The sequence below is a fragment of the Pleurodeles waltl genome, chromosome 6, assembly GCF_031143425.1.
Source record: "Pleurodeles waltl isolate 20211129_DDA chromosome 6, aPleWal1.hap1.20221129, whole genome shotgun sequence".
Classification (NCBI taxonomy): domain Eukaryota; kingdom Metazoa; phylum Chordata; class Amphibia; order Caudata; family Salamandridae; genus Pleurodeles; species Pleurodeles waltl.
In genome coordinates this window covers 43,520,068-43,539,292 of record NC_090445.1, presented here as the reverse complement: position 1 = coordinate 43,539,292, position 19,225 = coordinate 43,520,068, and the positions used below count along the sequence as shown (strand labels likewise).

General features: G+C 45.1%; 1 protein-coding gene across 1 annotated transcript in view; it reads right to left on the bottom strand.

The window, feature by feature from the left end:
• LOC138299142 (complement C2-like) overlaps positions 1–19,225 on the bottom strand; it is a 479,732-nt gene that overhangs the window by 130,993 nt on the left and 329,514 nt on the right. Inside the window, exons 13-14 of the mRNA XM_069237201.1 lie at positions 8,561–8,714; positions 2,040–2,119 (exon numbers count right to left, since the gene is read on the bottom strand). Of these exons, the coding sequence (XP_069093302.1) occupies positions 2,040–2,119; positions 8,561–8,714 (234 nt within the window). The remainder of the gene's footprint in view (positions 1–2,039; positions 2,120–8,560; positions 8,715–19,225) is intronic.

Genomic DNA, 19,225 nt, shown 5'->3' with positions numbered 1-19,225 from the left:
TCAGTGGAAAACTGAGGTACACTGAAGAGCAAGGAAAATACCCCCCCCTGATGTGGCATCCCTACAAGATGAGGGCGTAAAACAAGAACAAGACCTTTTGGGGTACAAGCCTGAGGTGAATGAGGACAAAAAGGAGAAAAAAAGAAAGAGAGGTAATATCAACTTGTGCATTGTTGGTAGGGATTCCAATCAGAAAATTAGTGAAGAAGCCTCCTAGTTATCTCCATGAGACATTACTGTTTGGATGTAGACAGGAGCTGATTGTCCCATTTTGGTAGGGCCGTTCGGTTCGCCCAACTTTTTTAGTTTAGTGCTGGTGTATCCTTGACCCTTCTCCTGGAGTGATTAACTAAGCACTTAGAAGAACAAGTTACTTAACTTTGATAATTGATTATCATACTTGAAAATCATTGAAATCATACTTGAAAATAATTTAAATCATACTTAATTTCAGCGGGCTCTACCGGGTGCCAGTGTTTGGCTATGGCAACTGACACAAATTCCAGATACAATCTGGAGCTTGGGGGAAGGTCATAAGGCCAACCACCCAGAAGGAAAGGTAAATAACTTGTTCATTTGGGCCAAGAACCTGACGATGTTGATTGAAGCAGCAGTCAAACCTAAAATGACCAGGGTAAAATAGCATTAGAGCACTTATATTGGGTTAGATTAAATGATAGGAAAAGTGTGAAATAAGGCTTCATATAAAAAAGGAACAGGTAGGTTAAGAAAAGGTGTGATATAGTGAGGAGGCTTCCACTGTAAACAAAAAATAAAAAAAGGAAAATCTTAGATTTCCTGGTTCCAGGAAACCCATGATTATGCATTCATTTTTATAGTGTGCTTTAAAGCCCAGTTGGAGATGCTTGAAGGCACCAGAAAAGGTACAAACACCTACTGGTGATACAGAGACATTCTCACAATGACACAGAGATGTTTGTTAAAAGAGGTCTTACTTCTAGCTCTCTAACTACACAGCAGTGAGCAAAGCCTACAGGCTTCCAAGAAAAGAGGAGAGAGGGGATGCCCAGATGAAAGGAATAGAAGGAGATGGCTGCGCTGGATGATGCAACAGAATTAGAATTGCGAACTATCTGCATCTATTGTGCCGACACAACAGCTACTGCAGCATATGCCGAAGAACTCTCTGCAATCTGAAACATCACAGTGGCATCTGGTGTGATTGTAGGTTTCCTATGAGGGTAGATGGCGCTTGCTTTCTTAGGCTGAGGATTTTGAATATTGGGATATATTTTTAGAGGTAAAGGAGGGAAGGCCTATCAGGATATAAGGGCTAATGATGAGTTGAGTACTTGCAAATGCTTGCCTAACTTATACATTATCTGCACTATCCTTGCTGACGTCTATACTTGCCTCCCCATCCTTTCATCTAAATTTTAGTGGACATTTCCTGAGATGTATGTTTTTTGTTTGAAGGAAAATAAATTGCACCGCATTGTAGAAGTTCAGATTTGTTTCTGCCATTGGCTTGTGTTAAGAGGCTTATTAAATGCAGTAATACTCTTTGTTTTATAATGTAAAAGCTATTGAAAAATAACAAAATCCCTAATTAATCACAAAAAGATGCAAAACATAGGTTAGCAAGATCACTCATTCCAATATTAAGCACCCGTGATTAATCTTAAAGTGATTACATCTCCAGATGAAAATATATGGACCCTTAATAAAATGGAAAGTAGTGTAAGCTGAAAAAAGGATTGGTTTATTGTCTGAAACTGACAGGGGACCACATGAGATGTCTTCTCCAGAAAACAACAGAGAAGTGAATAGGTTGACTTAGAATGTGGGGCTGAAGTAGTTCTTTGCCTAGGATAGGATACTTTGAATTTGGTTATTATGTTACATGGAATCCAGTGTAAGACCCTTCAATATCGACACGAGTAACCTAATACTTGTCCAGAAAGCTAGTGCCCACTGTGATCAAAGATTTGATAACCAAAGTTCTCAACGCACAGCTGTTGCCTCTCCTTCCCTATAACTACTGCATCTTCCTGCATGTCAACGAGAAGTCAACTCACTGTGCTCTTTGCAACTCGTCTTCGCAGGAGGCATCTTCAGTGCCCTGTTGGTGGAATGTGTGCACGGGATACATATCGGTCTAAAAGAAAAGAGGCACGGTGTTATTTTATTATTCCTCTCCTCCAAGTCACCAACAGCCCAACCCAGTTATGTCTTATAACAATAAGCAGTTTAATGTATGCTTGGGGGCTCACATACTTAAAACAAAATGTTGGTTAATTGGATAACAATTTAATAAATGAAAAAAATACTTTAGGTCCATCACATGAAGTATCAATATAGCTGCCTGAAACAATCTAAACTTTGAAACAATGCATGTGCATCTTCAGTTTTTAGATTTAAATTGAAGATGTATGAGCTAAGCAGTGCAATATTTTGTACAAGCAGAATCAAATTGCGTATGCGTCCAAATTGGTTTACAATCATCTGTTAAGTTTTGCAGATTTGTAGAGCGCACTATCACACAGGAGGGTATCCTGGCACTGACACCCAGAGCCGACTGGCATTACTCAAAAAGCCAAGTCTTTAGCTTGTCATGGAATTCAGGAAGTGAGGAGGTGGCTCTTATGTGCTGCGACAGGTCATTCCACGCTTTAGGAGTGATGTAGGAGAAGGCTCACCTGCTGGATCTGGTAACTTATGCATGGGATTTGTGCAAGTAGGAGTTTGGTTAGTGAAACACTGCATAGTGAGTCATCAGTGGCTACTCGGCAAGAGGCAATGTGATTAACAACTGACTGTGGGCAGCAACTTCCTGTTTATAGGTTCTACTACTAACCATCTCATTGGTCCTCAATTTACCGATGTCAAAACAATAAGTAGAGTGATCACAACTAATGGCGCTATGGATATTAATAAACTAAGTCCTTGGACTATGAAGTGGATCATAGCAGGTGATTAGAACCCAAATAACGTCATTCTCGAGCACCAGATCACGTCCGGACTAAAGGTAAGTACCTGTGATGAATTTGACTATTTTCAGTGAATCACAAACCCTTAACAAAAATAGTCTTCGATGCTGTGGAGGTCCAACAGTTGACTAACTTTTTTCTTTTTTTCAATATGTTTCTTTATTGATTTTATCATTAACCAACAAACCATCAGCTACACAGTATGTATAATTTGTATGCAGCATCATAACTGCATGACAATGTCCTTATGTACTCACCCCCCATTGTGGGAGTGTCCGAGTGCAACTAACATCCAATTCACATCCCTAGTTTGTGCAAGTGGGGGCAGCTATGTGCCTGTTACACAACTCTCTCCATCATTGTCCGTCTATACCTCCAGCCATTCCTTCAGTCGTGGGACCCTTGATAGCAGCAAACACTTAGCAATGTCCAGTTTTGCCACCAAACAAAGCTACCCAATTAGCCAAAACAGGACTTCAGAAAGAGAAGGGCTTCTTCTGCTCTTGAACATGTGGCGTAAGACCGCAAGGGCTGGACCTGCTCCCACTTAAGCCGAAGACCAGTGGATGTACTTCAATAGCTAGTTGTCTAGTCTCATTTTAAGCTTCAGGTACACAAAAGGTAAACAAGCCTGCACCTGCAAAGTGCTCCATACGAGTAGTTCACAAAGGATTTACCCTGCACTGCCCCGATGTAGCTCTTGAGATCTAGTCCGAGTCTGTAAAAGGTGCATCCCAGGTCCTGGACTTTTGGCTTGTGCTAGAGTGGACGTTTTCTCACCCAGAACTGCAACTTGCCAAATTTAATCCAAAGATAATGGTTTTCGAAGCACAGAGTCTGAGGTTTATAGACTATCACTACTTGCCAGTTTTGGGAATAGTCTTTCGCTACATAGAACCAAGGCTTTCATTGGACATTTCACCCGTCTGCCGACACTGAACCCCAAGCCAGACTCAAGCTACAAGAGACCTGCTGATCTCACGGTCAACAAGAAAACAAACCAGAAACGATTCTAAGTGCAAAGATAAAACCTTGACTGGCACCACCCTTTGCCCCAGACTCTTGCTTTCCAGACGCAGAGACGTCTGCTAGGAGTGAAATGCAGTGATTTACTAACTTTTTGACTCTTTTCTAAACTTTATGGAGTGAACAGTAGTGATCTACGAAACCCTTGCAAAAATTATAATTTTGGTTCCCTTTTTTAGGTTTTTGTTGTTTTGGTGTCTATGTCAAGATAAAACTGTATACTATTTTTGTTAATTGGAGGGGGAATTTTATTGTGTAATGTTTCTTATTTATGGACTGTTTTTGTACTGACAAATTCTTAACACTTGTTTTCATTTTAATTAAGCCTGACTGCTTTGACTGCTCTGTGCCACAGCTACCCAGGACTAAGCTATGGTTTGATTTAAAGAAACCTAACTGGATTTGATATAGATTAGTGACATTATTACTTGGTGATGTCTCACAACCACCCCAACTAATAATCCACTGCTCTCACAGCAATAATTCAAATGTTAAGGTATTACTTTCACCTAATCTCACAGTGGCACCCTACTAACCGAACCTTAACTCCTACCTCTGTCATAAATAGAGAAAGATGGAAATGAGATGTGGAACAAGGAGTGAGTATCTTTATGAGTCGTTAAATGTGTGTTTGCATGGTGAAGTATCCTGAGTGAGACCAAATACAGCTGGACTTTGTGGAAACTTTTTTTATTGTGGAATCATATGCTATGACTAATCAGTTATTATGGTGGAGTTGTTTTTGTTGGCTATGACATATTCTGTATCAGTAAGTGTATGAGCACACTCATCAATAATTGATCTATTTATTGGTTTCATAAGCGTTTGTGGTTTTGAACAAGTTTAGAAGAATATATCATTTAATCATATTGTTTTAGATACCAGAAAGTGTATGCTTTGATGGAAGATATTTTGTGGATAAAGACATGCTTGATACTGTTGACAGTGTATGTTGGTGGAGAGCTGTAATATGTTGTGACATATGTCTTGTATTACAGCATCTGATACATTAGTTACTTTTGTATGCTGGTGTTTAAACTTCTTATTCCATGTATCTGTAATCATTGTTCAACCCTGCTGCCTGCTTAAGCGGGGCAGCTGCATGTCTGCGAGCTGGCATTGTTTAAAGAACTTCTAGCTTCTGCTTCTATGTAAATGTTTGTGCTAAACTTCGTTTTTGACATTATTGCTCTTAATTGTAAGTTTTTCTGCTTACCCATTACTTCCTATGACTCAATTATCACTTGTCTTTAGTGTCTCCTTCTTCACAAGTGCCTCTGGCAGGCTCCCTTTCTACCCCTAGCTGGAGCCCATTTATTGCCCAGAGTTCAAACTTTGGTTAGGGTGTGAACAATGGTCCCTAAAAAAGTAATTCAAGCAAATTATAATCAGAGCTAAATGGTAATTTTATGTGCAAATGAAATGCAAAAAAGAAAAAAGCAGTGAGAGGTTACTGGGTAGTATTGTTTGTGGATATTGTTCTTGGTTGTGTGGCATGTATCAGGACAGTCATATCAACTCCTTCAACATTGTCAGTTCAAGTGCTGATTTTTCACTATTAACTCCTATATGACAACATTTCTGGAGTCAGTAACCACTGCCATAAAAAAAGGCCTCACAATGGCTCGTTTCAGTTTGGTTACGTTTTGAACAAGAAGGTTTTTAAATTTTTTTTAGGGGTAGGCTTACAGGTAAACAAGGTTTTCCATATAAATCTGTTCTTAAAACCAATATCATGCTTACTGAATATTGTGTTATTGCAGGTAATTGTTTGAGCTTCCCACATTGTCCCATGGCATAGGAGAAACACACCAGTACTAATATCTCCAGGAATGCAATGCAGTTTTTTCATGGTTTGATATAAATACCTGTAAGGTCACCTGCATTCAGGGATATTGATGGACACCTGCAAAATGAGTCGATCTCTCACAACCTGCAGAGTCCTCTCTGGCAGTGCCATTTACGGAGATGTGAGAAAAGTGGTGTACTTTGTGATGTGGCAGTGAGACCAGTCAGATTCTTTTGAAAATCCTTAGCTCAACCCTGGGTAGTAGCTGTGGCTCTGAGCAGTCTGGCTTTATCAAAGGAGCAGGTGTAAAGCATTAGGAAGTACAAAACAGCTGAATAACTGTTCTTGTCTGCAAATAGAGACCTCAACAACAAAAATCCACTACAGTGTTCCAGAGATGTGACTTTTTTAAAGAACAATAATTCACTACCTGCTCATTCAATACAATACATCATTGTAATGGACCAGGCTCATGGTCAAACTTTGCAAAGTTTGCAAAACTTTTATAAAGTTGTAAACTACCACCCCAGTCTGCCCTGGGCAACCAATTACAGCAGGGAGTCACATGGGCCAAAGAGGCTTGCTTGGACAATTACCTCATAGGAAAAGCAGTCTCCAGTACAGTTCCATGTTCTATGGGCAAACCGCCATAGACTTTAATCGAGTGTTCCTGATGCAAGGGATATAGAATGCTGAGGATGCTGAAGGATGATGAGTATGCTGATCCGGTAATGGGGTCTTCCTGGGGCTACTACTCAATTCATAGTCAGAGTGGGGTGACTTTGGCCACAGGGCTTGATGTCCCTAGAAATCCGGTTGAAGTCCAGCCCAAAAACAACTGCCACTGGTCTCCGGTTACTGAGAAACCAGCTCTTCACTCAAACTGGTGATATCTTCCGTCTTGGGTGACCAAACTAAACTCCAACAACTCTCCTGGGTCCAGCAGACTCCGGTGCAACGTTGGAGGGTCGCCGCTCAGTGTCCCATGCTGCATGCACTTCAAAAGACTGTCTTTCTTAGCTACCAACTCACTTAGGCAGGCTACCTCAGCTTTTGTGGTGCTGTAGCTATACCAGGAAGTCAGCCAACTGACTCTTGGAGTCACTTGTTCAGTCTGAGGCTCAGGAATGTCTCTTCCTCGAGCAAGGCACCAAAGGCACAGTCCAAGAAGCAGCAGGTACAATCCAGTCATGGTGCAGCCTCTCTTTCCTGGGTCCAGAGAACACTCTGCAGTACAGACGTGATCTGAGGTCTGGGTGCCAGGAGGTGCCACTTTTATGCCCAGTTTCTGCTCTTGATTATAGTGACTACTAGCCAATGGGCTACCAGGTCCACTCCCGCCTTGTGATGACTTCCTGTGAAGAGTGGCATCTAGCTAGTTCAGAATGCACTATTCTGTCCACCTCCATGATTGCAGAACTCTTCTCCTGGTGAGTGGATTTCCCTAGCCCACCCAAGAGGTGTGGCTACCTGGGGGCTACAGGCTGATGGAACAAATATTTGGCAACTGGTTTCCCCTCTCTGTCCCCTTACGCCAAGAACAAAGGAGCAACCTCTCTTGTATGTGTCCACCATTTGCCCTTTAAAGGAGGCTTTTTCTTTGATGCTCGCCTTCTAGGCTCACATCCAGTTTGGCCTACCTGGCAGTGAGAGGTCACACCTCTTCTAATGGCAAGCCCTTTGTGTTCCTTCCCGAGAGTCAGTCACACCTCCCCAAGGCAGGCAGAAGGCTGCCTTGTGGCCAGCAACTGTAAACAGTCACTGGAAAAGGTCGGGCTACTTACCACTTACTAAAATTTCCATTTGTGCAAATGCTATAATAAATTCAACTTGATCATCAAGTCGGATTAATTCAACTATCATTTTGATATCTTTAAGTATCAAAATTGTTGTCCTGTTCAAACGTTAGCACTTCTGGGTTGTCAGCATGTAACTGTAATCACCAACGGGGCTACCAGCCTTTCTCTAGAAAAAACGATAATGTTGGGTTTTTACTGTCATGACATTTAAAGTTAAGGAAACTCATGGACAACGCTTAATATACTGCACCCTGCCTTTAAGGCTCAGTAGGCCTGCCTTTGGGGTTACATAAATATTTAAAGAAAAGGTTTAGGCTTTGCCATTACTTTAGGTGGCAAAGTAGAGCTAGATGTGTGAAGTTTCTCTGCCAGCCAGCAATGGCGGGATGGGAGTTGTACTTTGCTTTGTCTCACTCGTGGTGGCACAATAAGTGCTGTAGTCCACAACAGACACCTTAACTTACAAGTCCTGGTGACCCCTGGTACGATAGACTACAGACTTATATGTTAACTTGTGCTAATTATGGGTAAACCAATCAGACCTATACCTTTAAGGGTGAAATCACTGGCACTGACGCCTATTTGGCAGAACTCAATGCACTTTCAGATTCGAAAAACCAACAGCATCAGTCCAAAAACTTGGAGGTGATGATGCAGAAAGAGGCATATCCTTAAACAGCTGTGGTAAATATGTCAAGCAAGCTTTATCTGTTTTGACTAATAATATTGGCTCAAAATTTACATCAGAATCCCTGGAGATGATCTTATAAAGTGATTGTAAAGTATAACAAGTTCAATATTATTTTTTGATTGTGTATTAAATGGTCTCATGCTACCAACATTTCCATCATGAAATCAGCACCCTAGTTTCTCCACAACCCAGCAAAGGTTGTTCTCAGCACTGCCCAAATATCACCTTCATTTTTGTATTGAAAAGTTGACAGGGAGGGATATTTCTATGTTTGGGGCACAGAGGCTGCAAATGGACCACTTACCGGATTGTTTCTGTGAAAGTGTATGGGTAGTTCAGCTTCACCAGTGCAATATCATAGTCATAATCCTCAAGATTATCTGCTTTCAGCCTAGTGACATCGAAGCATGGATGTAAAAAATAATCGGCAATTTTGCGTGAAGTATTGTCACCATCACCTGCAAAAAAGGCACACAATAGTGGATGGTCAACCCTGGGTCTCTCTCGGTAAGTAGAAGACAACATATGACGTGGGCTGCGCCTCTAGTCATGGCAATTTGGGAATTGTACTGTGTAAATCAAACATGCAAACAGACTTCAGAATGTACCTGGAAGCTCTCTCTGTAAAACAAACTGATGGGTCCCAGACTCACTGGCTCCAAGCTACGTCCTCTCAGTACTACCGAATCATGTTCTTCACACTCACTAGTTCCAAGCTGCCCTCTCCCAGTACTACAGACTCATGGTCTACCCACTCACTGGTTCCAAAATGCGCTCCCACTACTACAGTCTCATGGGCTCCACATTCACTGACTGCAAGTTCCTCTGTACTACAGACTCATGGGTCCCCACACCACTGACTAAAAACTGTGATCTCCCAATACTACAGACTCTGGGTCCCCACACCACTGACTCCAAACTCCACTCTCCCAGTACTACTAGGCTCTCGAAGTCCAACAGACTAATGGTTCTTACACGCACTGACTCAAGTTGTGCTACCCAGAACTACAAACTCATGTGCCCCAAATCATTGACTCCAAGCTGTGCTCTCATAGTGCTACAGACTCATGTGCCCAAAGTCACTGACTCCAAGCTAAGCTCTCCTAGTACTAAAGACCCATGGGCTCCACTTTTATTGACTCTATGCGAACCTCTCCCATAATAACACACTCATGGGTCCCAGACTCACTGACTTTAGGCTGAGCCCTCCCAGTACTACAGACTCATGAGCACCACACTCAAAGACTCCAAGCAGCTCTTTCTCACCACTATAGAATAATGGGATCCACGCTCAGTAACTCCAGGCTGAGCTCTCCCAGTACTACAGACTCATAGTTCTTCACTCACTCAAGATGAGCTGTTTCAGTACCACAGACTCCAGGTTCTCGCACTCACTCTAGGCTGTGCTCTTCCAGTACTAGAAACTCATGGATCCCCACAACAGTGACTCCAAGGTGCACTCTACCAGTAGTATAACCGCATGCGCCCAAAGTCACTGACTCCAAGCTATGATATTCCAGCACTATAAACTCATGTGTCCAAAGTCACTGACTACAAGCTGAGCTCTACCAGTACTGTGGGCTCCACTCTCATAGACTCTATGCTAAGCTCTCCCTATTTTACATACTCATGGGTCTCACATTCACTGGCTTCAGACTGACTCCTCCCAGTACTACAGGCTCCTGGGCCCAACATTCATTGACTTCAAGTTGCCCTCTCTCAGTTCTACAGACTCATGGGTCCCAATGCCACTACCTCCAAGCTGAACTGTCCCTAAAGCAGGGTGCACTATGTGTGGGCATAAATGCATGAGCAATATGCCCCTACGGTGTCCTTGCCAAACCTGGGGCATAGTAAATGAACAGGGCAGCCATTTTAAATGCATGTGCTGGACACTGGTCAGTATGAGTTACACAGCTACATGATGGCTACTCTGAACCCTGGGTTGTTTGTTGTCAAACAACTCAGAATGATAAATCAAAACTGGTACCAGTATATTGCAAAAGGTACCTAGGGGCCACCTTGGAGGTACCCCCTGCAAAAGCTAACGAACCCTGGAATGGTTGCAGGCCGGTCCCAACCAGTCTGCCACTACCAGACAAGATTCTGGAACCCTGGGGTGAGAGATCTTGCTCTCAGGGTCCCAGAACAAAGCCCTTCCTGGTCAGAAGTGCCTTCACTGCTAGAGAGCTTCAAAGGACTTGCTGTCCTTGAAACTTGACCCCCAAGCCTGCTGCTAGCAGCAGATGGCTGCCTCCATTGCAAACCCCCACTTTTGGCAGGAGAAACGGCGGGAAAACACACAAAGGACAGGAGGAGTGGTCAGCCCCAGCTTGCACCACCCCTAAGGTGTTGCATATGAGGTGACCCCTTCATTTCATTTTCCTCCATCTTGCATGGAACCAAAATGGCCTTTCAGGTGTAGGGAAGTGACCTCTCCCCACAGGAAGTGGTCACTTAGTTGGTGTAGTCACCCTAAGGTAGATGACCCATTGGTCCCTACTAGGTACTCTCTAGGTATTTAGTGGGCATTCCTAGACCAGAGAATCCGATTCCAAGGACAAAAAAAAGCCAGCAACAAAGAAGACCCAAGGCTCGAGAACTGAAGTCCTGCTGCACAAAGTAAAGGCGCCAAACCCTGCCTGCTGCACTCAGTCTTCGGCAATCGCTGCTGAGGGATTGCTCAAACACTGGACAGACTCTAAAAGTCCCCAGAGAACTTCCACCCTTCTAAAAATCGCTGAAGATCTCCCTCCAGACTGAAGGCATCACTCTACTGCAACAACAACCTCAAGACCCTTGAAGTCCAGTTCACTTACCAGCTGCTGGCCAAGGAACTGGGTGCTGCAGCCAGACCCAACTTTGCCTAATGGACCCAGGCGACACACCCTGCCAGTGTGCCAAGTTTGGTGGCACTGCACCTTCCAATGGCTGAACCATGCCATTGCCCCAGGTACTGGTCACCTAACTTTGGACACCCAGAAGGACAGTCCACTCTGGACTGAAAAGGGACCAGGAGGAAGCCCCATTCGAGCAACTTCAGAAAACACCAGGACCTCCCACCAGTGTCCCTGCTGACCTGCAAGCAACCCTCAATGCGACCTACCTCCTTCTTCCAAGGGCACCTTTGCACACAGCTCCTGGCTCACCGATTTGCTCTGCACCCGGCTGCCCTGTGCCCTGCACCGAAGAACCAGCTTTATCCTAAGGGTCCCCACTCCTTGCGACCTCGACACTCCAAGGGGACCCACTGGACTCAGCTTGAAATCCACCTGTGCAGTGTTTTTCTAAGTGGTGCCCTGCAGTGGCCTTGCACCAGCTCCAATGACTTTCTGCAGCTGCTCCCGCCGAAACCGGGAGCCATCCGAACTTCTTCAGCTGGTCCACAGGGCCCACCGACAACCTTGACATACCTGCAAAAGGAGACATTGGTAAACACATTGCCTGAATTGTCTATACATTTTAAAAGTATTCCTCTATTGATTCCTATGGTGCATAAATAAAACACAACTGCAACATTTTTTTAAACTTTGAAAATTCATGATTTAAAAAGTACTTAGCTGATTTTGATGATCCCGGACTTAAAAAGTTTATAAAAATCTGAAGTATTTTTTGTAAATTGGTCTTGAGTTATTCTTTTGAGTGTGTGTCTTGCTTTATTGCTATTGGGGATACAACAAATGTCTATTCAAAAAGGGGTTCCAAATTTTTAAAAAGGTCCCAACTTTAGTAAAGTAAACGTCTGATGCAGAGAGCCAGAGCCAGGAGCTCAACGTGGCCCCTTACCAGGCATACAGCTATGACTCTGCCAGCTGTACCAGGTTCGTACTCGGAAAAGTCCCACCATAGATAGGCTCAGGCTTCTGGTGGCCCAGCATGAGAACGATCACCCCACAGATGGAGTAAACAATGAAATCTCTAGGGCAGAAGAGGATGCTGTGGACAATGGGGGAGAACGTAGCTCCTCTGCCCGAAGTCCAAGAGCCGTCTCAGAGGAGGATGTGGCTCTAGACAAATGATCCCAAAGGTTGGCCTTAGAGGCTCAATTGTTAGATATAGAAATGAACAGAAAAGAGTTGGTCTTAGCACCCATCTCTGGTGGCAGCATATCAATAAGTAGGGAGTAAGGAAGGCCTTTCAACCTAAAAACTCCCAATATGAGTCCTCCCCCCCCCCCCCCCACCAAGAAGGAGATGATATCCTGAAGTGGTTCATTACCTTTGAGAGAGCCTGCATGGGGAGGGAAAACAACAAAAACACTGGGAAACTCTTCTATGCAAATGGTTCTCAGGCAAGTGCAGGGATAGGCTCCTGACAGTGAAACAGATGCTAAATCCTATGACCTCATGAAGGGTATCCTGATTGAGGGCTTTGGATTTACCACTGAGGAATATCGCATACAATTCAGAGGAACTCATAAATCCCAGAGTCAGTCCTGGGTAGAATTTGTGGACTTCTCAGCAAAGAGGCTAGGTGGTTGGTTAGTGTGCAACAAGGTACATGATTACTAAGGGTTGTATAATTGGTGATGAAAGAACATCTCTTGAGTAACTGTGTCCATGAAAAGTTGCACCAGTACCTAGTAGATTTGGGGCTAGTCTCCCCTCAAGAGTTTAGGAGGAAGGCTGATCATTGGGTGAGAACTAGGGTGTCCAAAAGAAGAACTGAAGGGGTGACCAAAAGAGAGAAAAAGGTGGATCACCTAAGAATTAAAGAAAAGGAGTCCTTAGGCTCCCAAAAATCTGTCCGGGGGGGCGGGTCCAAAGACACCTCACAAAACAAAGGTGGTTACCAGGGTAAAAACTGGGATGCAACTAAGGCATGGTGCCACAACTGTTAAAAAGACAGGACACCACACCAAGGATACTTGGATACTTTTTGTCCCAAAAACATACCCACTAGTAAGCCCTCATGGGTATCCAGTGTAGCAACAGGAGATGACTCCCCAGATGAGGAGGTCCTCACAGCTTTTAAATGGAAAGTGAGCCCCACAGGTGAGTTGGCGATTCCAGAGAAGAGTAGACACTTTCTGGTGAATTAAATCCCAGCCACTGCACTGAGAGACACCTGTGCCAGTCACACAGCTGTGCATGACAGGCTGGTGCTTTCAAACTGGTATATCCCAGGAGAGACTGCCAGGATAAGAGTTAGCCCCGGGAGAGTCACTGATAGGCCAGTAGCTGTAGTGCCTATAGAAACAGATGGGTCCCTTAGCTGGAGAAGGGTGGCAGTCAGTACAGACCTCCCCCATGACTGTCTCCTTGGAAATTACCACCAACAGGTTGGTCAGAGCCAAAAGGAGGAACTGGTCCCGTGCCAGTACCCTTCCAATGATTCTGGAGGTGCTGTCCCTGCAGTGAATGTAAGTGGGTCCCAGAAGAAAAAGAAAAAGCACAAGAAAAGGAAAGGTAGGTAACCTCTAACTATGGCCAAGAAGTTTCTGTTCCATTAGGGAAGAACTCCACTGTTGGAACTGGTGAAGTCCAGCTTGACCCCCTAGAAGTCCTGACTAGTCAGGCACCTGTTCAGCCTCAGTTAGTGGCTCCTCAGCTGACAGAAAAGAGAGTGGAAGAAAGGTGTTCTCTGCAGGATGTAGAGACTTCCCACTCCCTTACAACAGACAGGCACCCTGAACACAAAATAGCCTGCAAGTTAGCCTTGTCCCCTGTGGGTGTGGAGCTAAAGGTGTGGTTCTGGGCACTGACAGCTGTCAGTGGCCTCTGCTCGGTGTTAGCCTTTAGGGTTGCACAGTCATTGGCATGGTGGTCTGACCCCATACCAAATAGTAATTTAGGCTCCCTGACCCTGTTGGTCATAGTGGGGTTACTCAAGTTATGGGTGACCTCTTTTGGTAAGCTAGGGATTGCCCTAGCTAAGACAGGGATAGCGGAGGTGGACATATATGACTTCAAGACAGAAGTGAAAAGTGCAGACTGTGAGAGAGGGACTCTTTTTGACATGGTTATAACCCCACTTTTTGCCTGATATTCATGTGTCCTAGAAATTGCTAACTAGGTTCCCTGGGCCTGGGCTCTTTCCCTAAACCTGTTATGATGCATTGGCACAATTGGATACACCCTTAACTATCACTATTAGTCACTAGTAAGTGGGTACCTATGTACCCAAGGCATGGGGTACTATGGGTAGACCGCTGAGTGTTCTGGTGCAAACCTAAAACCTAACTCAACGTGGCACACAACCTGTGTGCCTGTCCACCATACACTGCATTTACTATGTGTAAGACACCCTTCTGGCAGGCCTTACAGCCCTAAGGCAGGGTGTTCCATATTATATGTGAGGGCATAGCTGCATGACCGATAAGCCCCCACTGTGTCCTTGCCAAACCTGGGACATAGTGAGTGAAAAGAGGAGTCATTTTAAAACATGTGCTGGACACTGGTCAACACGAGTTTCCCAGCTACATGATGGGCCTGGGTTGTTTGGTATCAAACAACTCAGAATGATAAATCCAAACTGGTGCCAGTCTTGGAGTTATCCCTAACTGTACCCAGGGACCACCTTAGAGGTGTCCCCTACAAAAGCTAACTATCCTGGCATGGTTGCTGACTGGTCCTCCAACTGCCACCTCCTGGCAGCCAATATTCAAACCTTGGAGACAGAGCCCTGCCTCTTCAGTTGGTAAGACAATGCCCTTCCTGGGTGAAGGAGCTAACACCCCCTCCCTCAGGAATGAGCACTGTCCTGGTGGTGAGCTTCAAAGGGCTTACCACCCTTGAAACTTGACCCCCCCCCAAGCCTGCTGCTAGCAGCAGCTGGTATCCCCCTTTGCAAGCCCCCACTTTTGGTGGGAGCAAATGCGGGAAACCTAAAAAAGGGTTGGAGGAGTGGCCTCAGCTGGCATGCACCACCCATAAGATGTTGCTTGCGAGGTGAACCCTCTTTTTCATTTTCTTTCATCTTGAATGGAGAGAAAGTAGACAATTAGGTTTAGGTCAGTGACCCTTCCCACAGGAAGTGGTCACTATAGTGGGTGTAGCTACCCAAAGGTAAGTGTCCCAATAGACACTACCAGGTTCCTCCTAAAACTCCCACTAAATTCAGTATCTATTGGGCACCCCTAGACCAAGATTTCAGATTCGAAAGGAAGAAGAGAAGACAGCACCAAGAAGAACCAAAGCCCGAGAACTGTGGACCTGCTGCACAAGAAAAGGCACCACACCCTGCCTGCTGCATCTGGGACCTGACAATCGCTGCTGCTGAGCTGACCACTGGACTGACTTCAACAAATCTTGAGGACCTCTGGGCTTCGCCAATAGCCCGAGATCTCCCTCGGGAGTGGAGGTACCACTCTACAACCAAGTAATAACCATTAAGCCAGCGAGGGTCACTTCACTGACTGGCTGATATCTCCTAAACCGGAAGTCGCAGCCGTACCCGAGGACACACGACCAACAGGACAAACCCCGCAAGTGTGCCAAGTTTGCTGGCACTGCGCCCTCCAGTGGCCAGGTTTTGCCAATATCCTGAGTACTGGTCAGTTGATGTCAGACAACCAGAAAATTCACCTCCACCAGAGCTGAAAAAGGATCAGGAGGAAGCCCCAGTCGAGGGACTTTAGGAACACTCCGGACCTTCCACTATAGTGCCCATGTTGTCCTGTTAGCCACCCTCCAAGAGACTCACCTCCAGCTCCAAGGGATTCCATTGCACACAGCTCCTGGATCAATAACTCGCCCTGCACCTGGCCGCCCATCACCCTGCAACGAGGAACTAGCTGTTCCCACAGGGTCCCACACCCCTTGCGACCTCAACACCCCAAGGGGACTCCAAGGCACTACCTTTAAATCTGCAAGAACCACACTTTTCCAAGTGCTACCCCTGAGTGGCCATGCACCTTCTCCAATAGTCTTTTCAGTGCAGCTCCTGCTTGAACCAGGAGCTGCCTGAGCCTCTCCAGCTGGCACAGTGTGCCCACCGACAGCCTCGACCAACCTGCAAAAGCAGAACGTGGTAACCAAACTGTACGATTTTATATGCATTTTTAAAAGTGACTGCCTATTGATTCATATGGTGCATAATTACGCACAGAAAGACTGCATTTAATAAAACTTCAAAAATTCATATCTTAAAACGTACTTAACCAATTTTGATAATCTTGGTCTTAAAAATTATATAAAAATCTGAAGTATTTTTATACATTGCTCTTGAGTTATTTCTTTGAGTGTGTGAGTCGCATGATTGATACTGTCAATGCTTTGCACTTCTCCAAGATTAGCCTAACTGCTCGACCAAGCTACCTAAAAAATTAGAGAATTAGGTGATCTAGTATTTGCCTCTGGAAACCAATGTGTGGTTGCCTGGAACCCCTACACAGTGTGACTAGTTTACACACTACATAGAAAGCCAAGCTCCTGCACAGACACTGGTGGTACAGGTGTAAGACATTTCAGATTGGGTCCTACAGAACCAAAGAACCAGCTGTGCCATAAGGGTCCCCCACCCCTTGCGACCTCGACACTCCAAGGGGACCCACCGGACTCACGGAAGTCCACCTGTGCACTGCTTTCCCAAGTGGTCCCCTGCAATGGTTGTGTACCAGCTCCAATGACTTTCTGCAGCTGCTCCTGCCGAAACCTGAACCACCCAAACTTCTCCAGCTGGCCCACAGGGCCCACGATGACATCAACATACCTGCAAATGGAGACCTTGGTAAACGCATTGCCTGATTTTCAATACAATTTCAAAATATTCCTCTACTGATTCCTATGGTGTATAATTACACACAGAACTGAGACATTTGTCTAAACTTTGAAAATTCATAACTTAAAAAATACTTACCCGATTTTGATGATCTTGGTCTTGAAAATGTAATTTTTGTAAATTGGCCTCAAGTTATTCTTTTGAGTGTTTTTCTTGCTTTATTGATACTGTGAATACAGCAAATGCTTTGCACTTCTCCAAGATTAGCCTAACTGCTCGACCAAGCTACCATAAAAATGAGAGCATTAGGTGGTCTAGTTTTTACCTCTGTAAATCATGTGGTTGCCCGGACCCTCTACACAGTGTGCCTAGTTTTGTACACTACACAGAGGGCCAACCTCCTACACTGTGGCCCTATGCTCAATGACTGCAAGCTGCACCCTCCAGTACCACACAGACTCCTGAGCTTCACAATGACTTTTCTACATGCTGTGTTCTTCCAGCAATAAAGACTCCAACTAATACAAATTCACTGACTCAAGCTGCGTTCCCACACTACTGCAGACCTTTGGGCTCCACATTTATTGATTCCAAGCTGTGCTTTCCTCAAGAACTCCATACTCATGAGTGCAAGCTGCGCCTTTCAACTTATACAGACTCATGAGCGCCACCACTCACTGACTGCACGATGTGCTTTCCTACAGATTGGTGGGCTCTATACTCTCTGGCGGCAAGCTGTGCTCTCCTAATTCTACAGTCATGAGGTCCACCACTCACTGACTTCACGCTGTGCTTTCCTACAGGTTCAAGGACTCCATACTCACTGACTGCAAGCTGCGCTCTCCCAGTACTAGAGACTCATGAACTCCACCACTCACTGACTTCACTCTGTGCTTTCCTAAAGACTCAACGGCTCCATACTCACTGACTCTAAGCTGCACTCTCCCAGTTCTACTGACTCATAAGCTCCACTACATTTAGACTTCACACTGTGCTTTCCTACAGCCTCGAGGGCTCCATACTCACTGGCTGCAAGCTGCGCTCTCCCAGTTCTACAGACTCATGAACTCCACCACTCACTGACTTCACTCTGTGCTTTCCTAAAGACTTGTGGGCTCCATACTCACTGACTCTAAGCTGGGCTCTCCCAGTTCTACAGACACGTGAACTCCACTACTCACTGACTTCATGCTGTGCTTTCTTACAGAATTAAAGACTGCATACTCACTGACTGCGAGCTCTGCTCTCCCAGTTCTCCAGACTCATGAACTCCACCACTCACTGACTTCATGCTGTGCTTTCGTATAGGTTCATGGACTCCATACTCACTGACTGCAAGCTGTACTCTCACAGTTCTAGAGACTCATTAACTCCACCACTCACTGACTTCACTCTGTGCTTTCCTAAAGACTCGAGGGCTCCATACTCACTAACTCTAAGCGGCACTCTCCCAGTTCTACAGACTCGTGAGCTTCTCTACATATTGACTTCACACTGTGCTTTCCTACAGACTCGAGGGCTCCATACTCACTGACTGCAAGCTGTGCTCTCCCAGTTCTACAGACTCATGAGCTCCACTACTCATTGACTACATACTGTGCTCTCCTACAGACTCGAGGGATCCATACTCAGTGACTGTGAGCTCCGCTCTCCCAGTTCTTCAGACTCATGAACTCCACAACTCACTGACTTCACGCTGTGCTTTCCTACAGGTTCAAGGACTCCACGCTTTGCTAGCCTACAGACTCAAGGACTCCATTTCCATGCTCTCCCAGTACTATAGACACATAGGCCTCACCGTCATAGACTCTAAACTGCGCTCTCACAGTTCTAGAGACTCATGAACACCCCGCTCACCGACTCCAAGCTGTGTTCTCCCAGTACTAATGGGCTCCACACTAAATTACATCAAGCTGTGCTCTCCCACTACTACAAATGCATAGGCTTTATACTTGCAGACTCCACGATGTGCTGTCCAGTACTACAGACTCATTGACGTCACACGCACTTACTCCAACCTGCACTTGCAGTTATACAGACTAAGGGACTCCATACTCACTAGATTAAAGCTGTACGTTCCCATTAATACAGATTCATGGGCTCTACATACATTCAATGACTCCAAGCTGTGCTCTCTTTGTACTACGGACTCATGGTGTCCACACTTACTGGTTTCAAACTGTATTCTCCCAGTACTAAAGACTCATGTCCTCCACACTCCCTGGCTCTAAGCAACGTTCTCCCAGTACTGCAGACTCGTGGGCTTCACACTCACTGCTTCCCAGTTGCACTCTTCATGTACTACAGA